Genomic DNA, 5435 nt, shown 5'->3' with positions numbered 1-5435 from the left:
TTGTCTCTCCCAAATTGGAAGCCAAATTTCTTTTTTTATCTCTGGAAATGGTTGGGAGTTTTTCCCTGGTGAGGACTTGGACGAAGCCTCTAAATTTTTTCGTAGTTGGGGAGCTCCCATGTCTGGTGCATTTCCTTTGTCTTTTCAGTTGTTTTCTTTTTTTGGGAGTGACAGCGATAGGTGACTTACTTGTATTCTTGTTTTACAGTTGCCCAGCATCCTCGTTTGAAGAAGAGGTAACAACTGCGTGTGGAAAAAGTAAGGGAATATTTGGAGACCGTCAAGGATTTCGATGAGCTCATCTCTCCTCAATCTTTATTTCTTCATTTTTTAGGTCTAGAACCATCTACTAAGGTTCGGAGTGTGAAAAAGAGTAAGTGCTCCTTTTCCTTTGGCTTTTTTTTTTCTTTTTTTTTTAAACCTTTTCTTCATCCTTTCAAGAATGACGACTAGGTTTAGCAAGCAAAAGTTAGCCGAGGTTCAAGAAAATAATGCCAAGGGAGGAACCGTCAGTGGCCTCCTATCCAAGAAGAAAGCTGGTGATGTTGTTAAGAAAGAATCTTCGAAAACGCCTCCTCCTGCCAAGCGCCCTGCCTCTCCCACTTCGTCAATGGAGATGATTGTCTCTGGTGGAGAGGAGGTTAGGAAGAAGAAGAAATCAGGTGGTAAATCTTTCCTTCCTACTTTTTGGGACGATGCTGATGCAGCGGCTTTGAAGGCCCATAAGGCACTTCCTGTGGACGATCTGAGTCCTCTGATGGGGAAGTCTTCCAGCGAGGTGATGTCATCTCAAATTCAGAAGCTTGTCCAAGTAAGCTTCGTAGGCCATCTTTACTTCTTCTTTGTAGGCTTTGGGGGAGTCTTTGTTCATCTCTGGGAAGTTCTTGGACTTGGAAAAGAAGGTGGCTACATCCGAGCCTTTGATCACGTCTTTATCCACCGAGAATGAGACGTTTAAGAATAAGGTTGCCATCTTTGCTGCTAAAGCTGAGAATAACAAGGAGCATGTGGCCACCCTGTAGAAAAGCCTACAAATGGAGAAGGACTTCTGCAAGCTAAAGGATAAGCAGATTGGTGACCTGGAACTGAAGCTACAGAGTTTTGGGGCCACGACGATACAGGATTTCAAGGACTCTGACGAGTACTTTGATGAACTATGCAAGTACTACGTGGAGGGCTTTGATCTTCTTGTGGAGTGGATGGCAAAGCATCACCCTGGCTTGGACCTCTTTGGCTTGGCTGTTGAGGACGTTAAAAAAGAGCTTATGTCTGATCATCTTTCTGAGGCTACAGTAGAGAATGTGATGAAGGAAGCCACGAACGTTGCTGAAGGAGTGAAGGAGGCCACTATTGTAACCCTTGCAGACTCTGTCCCTGAAGATTATTAATCTTTTATTTTAATTTCTACTTTCTCTCTCTCTCTCTCTCTCTTATTTAATTTTTGTTTATTTCCTTGCAAGGCAAGAACAATATTTCTCTTTTGGGCCCGTTGTTTTGGGCGACTAAACAATTCCATTTACGAATTTCTTACTTTTAGTTGTAGTAAGAAACTCTTTTATGTTTGGATAACTCTCTATGACGAGGTTAGTTGTGTTGAGACAACCTTTAGGTTTAGCTTGCACTTAAGCAGCTTTTTCATACTTAGCTTATACATGATAAGCTCTTTGCATTCGGTATTGTTGGAATGATATCGAGTCACATTTGACTGACAGTCTTAGTTGTGTATGAACAACTTAGTATATTTTAGCTGTGATTGACCAGTGTTGAGTCATGTTTGAATGACGATCCAAGTTGTATTCTTTAGTTGTGTTTGAATAGCTTTGTATTGAGTCATGTTTGAATGACAGTCTTAGTTGTGTTTGAACAACTTAGTATTTTTAGCTGTGTTTGAACAGTTTTTTATTGAGTCATGTTTGAATGACGATGCTAGTTGTGTTTAAACAACTTAGTATTTTTAGCTGTGTTTGAACAGCTTTTTATTGAGTCATGTTTGAATAATGGTGTTAGTTGTGTTTGAACAACTTAGTATTTTTAACTGTGCTTGAACAGCTTTTTATTGAGTCATGTTTAAATGACGATGCAGCACTCTACTCGTGACTTAGGGTCGTGGTATTGGAGCATCTTTTTAGGTTAACCATTTTTTGTTTTGTCTTGAATGACGATTATGTTGGTTGTGTTTAAACAAATCTGATTTAGTCGACTTTGGCAGTTGTGTACAAACAAATTCAATGACTATGATGTGGTTGGTTGTGTGCGAATAGCTTTTAATTTGAAATTTAAATGATAGAGATCCTTGAGACGTCTCCCAAGGACGACTCCTAAGCATTGCACACGTTTTGATAGTGATAGATCATGGATAATCATTGTTAAATGCGTATTGACAAGTCATGGATAATCATTGATAAATACGCATGGATAATGCTTTCATTTATTATTGATCTTTATGAATGATGAAAGTAATAATTGTCATAAATACTGATATGAAGATTAAGCAGCTTGAGAATGTAAAGTGTTCCTTACTAGTAATATTTCTTCAAGTGTTCTATGTTCCATGGTTGAGGCAATTCTTGGCCGTCTAGAGACCTCACGCAGTAAGAGCCTTCTCTGGAATGACAGATTACTTCGTAGGGGCCTTCCTAGGTTGGTCTTAGTTTTCCTTGAGATGGGTCTTTTGTTACTTGTGACACCTTCCTAAGGATGAGGTCTCCTGTGTTGAACCTTCTTACCCTGACCTTCCTGTTGTAGTACCTGGCCATTACTTCTTTGTGTTTGGCCATTCGCTTCATAGCTTCTTCTCTAACTTCATCAATTAGGTCCAGATTGCTGTTAAGCTCCTGGTGATTCTTCTGGTCTTCATATGTTTTGACTCGGAAGCTCATCAGTCCTACTTCCACTGATATGACGGCTTCAGTGCCAAATGTCAGTCTAAATGGTGTTTCTTCTGTTGGGACTCTTGTGGTCATCCTATATGCCCAAAGGACATTTTTTAGCTCTTCAGGCCATGCCCCCTTTGCCCCCTAAAGCCTAGTTTTGATAATTTTGAGCAAGCTTCTATTCGTCATTTTTGTCTGACTGTTAGCCTGAGGGTGTCGTGGAGAAGAATAGTGATTCTTGACTCCTAAGTCTTGGAAATTTTTTTGAAACTTGGGGTTGTCAAATTGCTTTCCATTGTCTGATATTATGACGCGTGGGACTCCAAATCTGCAGATGATGTTTTTCCATACAAATTTTGTGACTTTAGCTTTTGTTATCGTCATCACTGGCTTTGCTTCTACCCATTTTTTGAAATAGTCAATTGCGACAATCAGAAACTTGAATTGCTTCTTCCCTAGAGGGAAGGGACCCATGATATCGATTCTCCATTGGGCAAAGGGCCATGGTGAGGATATGGGTGTCATTGTCTCTCCTGGTCTCGTCTGGACATTTGCGAAGCGTTAACACTTGTCGCATGCTCTGACGATGTTGTACGCATCTTTTTGTAGTGTTGGCCAGTAATATCCTGCCTCTGAGCGCCTTTCCTATTAGGGATCTTGCCTCAGCGTGGTTTCCACAAATTCCCTCATGTATCTCGTGGAGCACATAATCTGCTTCTTCAGAATTGGCGCATCTTAGATATGGGGACAAATATCCTTGTCTGTAGAGCACATCGTCAATAATGAATAAGCAAGCTCCTTTGATCTGTATCTTCCTTGCTTCCATCTTAGCTTCTAGTAGCCATCCTTCTTTCAAATAACGGATAATGGGAGTCATCCAATCGTCTTGTTCTTTTATCTTCAGAACTTGCCCCCTTCTACGCTTGGTTGCCCCCTTATCTCTACACATAGTTCAGAGGTTGCATTGTAGTCGTCCGACGAAGCCAATCTTGCTAGGAAATCAGCTTCTACGTTTCTGGTTCTTGGGATTTGTACAAAGTCTAGGCTATCAAAGTGCTGTGAAAGTTGTTGGACGATCTTTAAGTATTTCTGCATCCTTTCTTCTTTGGCTTTGTAATCTCCTTTCACTTCTCCAATTATTAGCTAAGAATCAGCTTGGACGGTGAGATTTTTTGCTCTTAGGGCTTTTGCTAGGCTTAGCCTTGTTAGCAATGCTTCGTAACTTGCCTCGTTATTTGTTGTTGGGAATTGTAATCTGACAATATACTTCAATCTTTCTTTTTCTGGAGATATGAGCACTACTCCTGCTCCTCCAACTTTCCTTGCTGCAGACTCATCCGTTTGTATCGTCCATGTTTCCATAGGAGGTTCTTCTTCCTTATAAGGGTAAGTGAATTCTGCAATGAAGTCTGCTAGCACCAGGGCTTTGATTACTCCTTGGGGCCGATATTCAATGTCGAATTGCCCCAACTCAATTGCTCATTGAATGAGTCGTCCTGCTGCATCCATCTTGTTCATCATTTTTCTTTTGGGCTGATCTGTCACGACGGCAATGGGGTGTGCTTGGAAATAAGGACGGAGCCTTATGGAGGCGACCAAAAATGTGAAAGCTATCTTTTTCATCCTTGGGTAACTCACCTCTGCACCCTGGAATGCCTGGTTGGTGTAATAGACAGGCTTCTACACATTCCCTTCTTCTCTGATCAGTACTGAATTTACTGCAGTATTGGATACTACTAAGTAAAGGTACAACTTCTCTCCCATCACTGAGGGGCTTAGCAGAGGTGGTTTCGTCAGGTATTCCTTTAACTTGCAAGGGCTTCCTCGCATTCGTCAGTCCACCGCAAAGCTTTTTTCAATACCTTAAAGAATGGCATGCACTTGTCCATTGCCCTAGAGACCAATCTGTTTAGGGCTGCAATCTTTCCTATCAGGCTCTACACCTCCTTCACTGTCTTTGGTGATTTAACCTCGATTATTGCTTTTACTTTTTCTGGATTTGCCTCTACACCTTGTTGGGACACCATGAATCCCAAGAATTTTCCTGAAGCAAAAGCAAAAACACACTTTGCAGGGTTTAATTTCATATTGTACTTACGTAGTGTGCTGAAGGTTTTTTTGAGATCGTCCAAGTGGTTGGCTTCGTCCTTGCATTGTACCAGCCTATCATCTACGTACACCTCCACATTTCTTCCAATTCGATGAGAGAACATGCAGTTCACCAACTTTTGGTAGGTGGCTCCTACATTCTTTAGTCCAAAGGGCATAACTTTGTAGTAGTACAACCCTTGGCTGGTAACAAATAAGGTCTTCTCTTGATTATCTTCATCCATGAGAATCTGGTTGTACCTAGAAAATGAGTCCATGAAACTCAAAAGCTTGTGTTTCTTGGTAAGGGGAAGCTATTCTTTGGGCACACCTTATTTAAGTCTGTGAAGTCGACGCACATCCTCTACTTGCCATTGCTCTTCTTCACCATAACCACATTTGCAAGCCAATCTGGATAGAAGACTTCCCTGATGAAATTAGTTTCTAGTAATTTCTCTACTTCTTCAGTTACAG

At 41.1% G+C, this 5435-nt stretch overlaps 1 protein-coding gene across 1 annotated transcript; it reads right to left on the bottom strand.

The window, feature by feature from the left end:
* Positions 1–2636: 2636 nt before the first annotated feature.
* LOC142635587 (uncharacterized) lies at positions 2637–2963 on the bottom strand. The gene has a single exon (XM_075809727.1). It carries the CDS (start codon positions 2961–2963, stop codon positions 2637–2639), a length of 327 nt encoding a protein of 108 aa, XP_075665842.1.
* Between the last annotated feature and the right edge of the window lie 2472 nt (positions 2964–5435).

The sequence above is a fragment of the Castanea sativa genome, chromosome 5, assembly GCF_040712315.1.
Source record: "Castanea sativa cultivar Marrone di Chiusa Pesio chromosome 5, ASM4071231v1".
Taxonomy (NCBI): Eukaryota; Viridiplantae; Streptophyta; class Magnoliopsida; order Fagales; family Fagaceae; genus Castanea; species Castanea sativa.
This window is presented reverse-complemented; position numbering and strand designations above follow the sequence as displayed.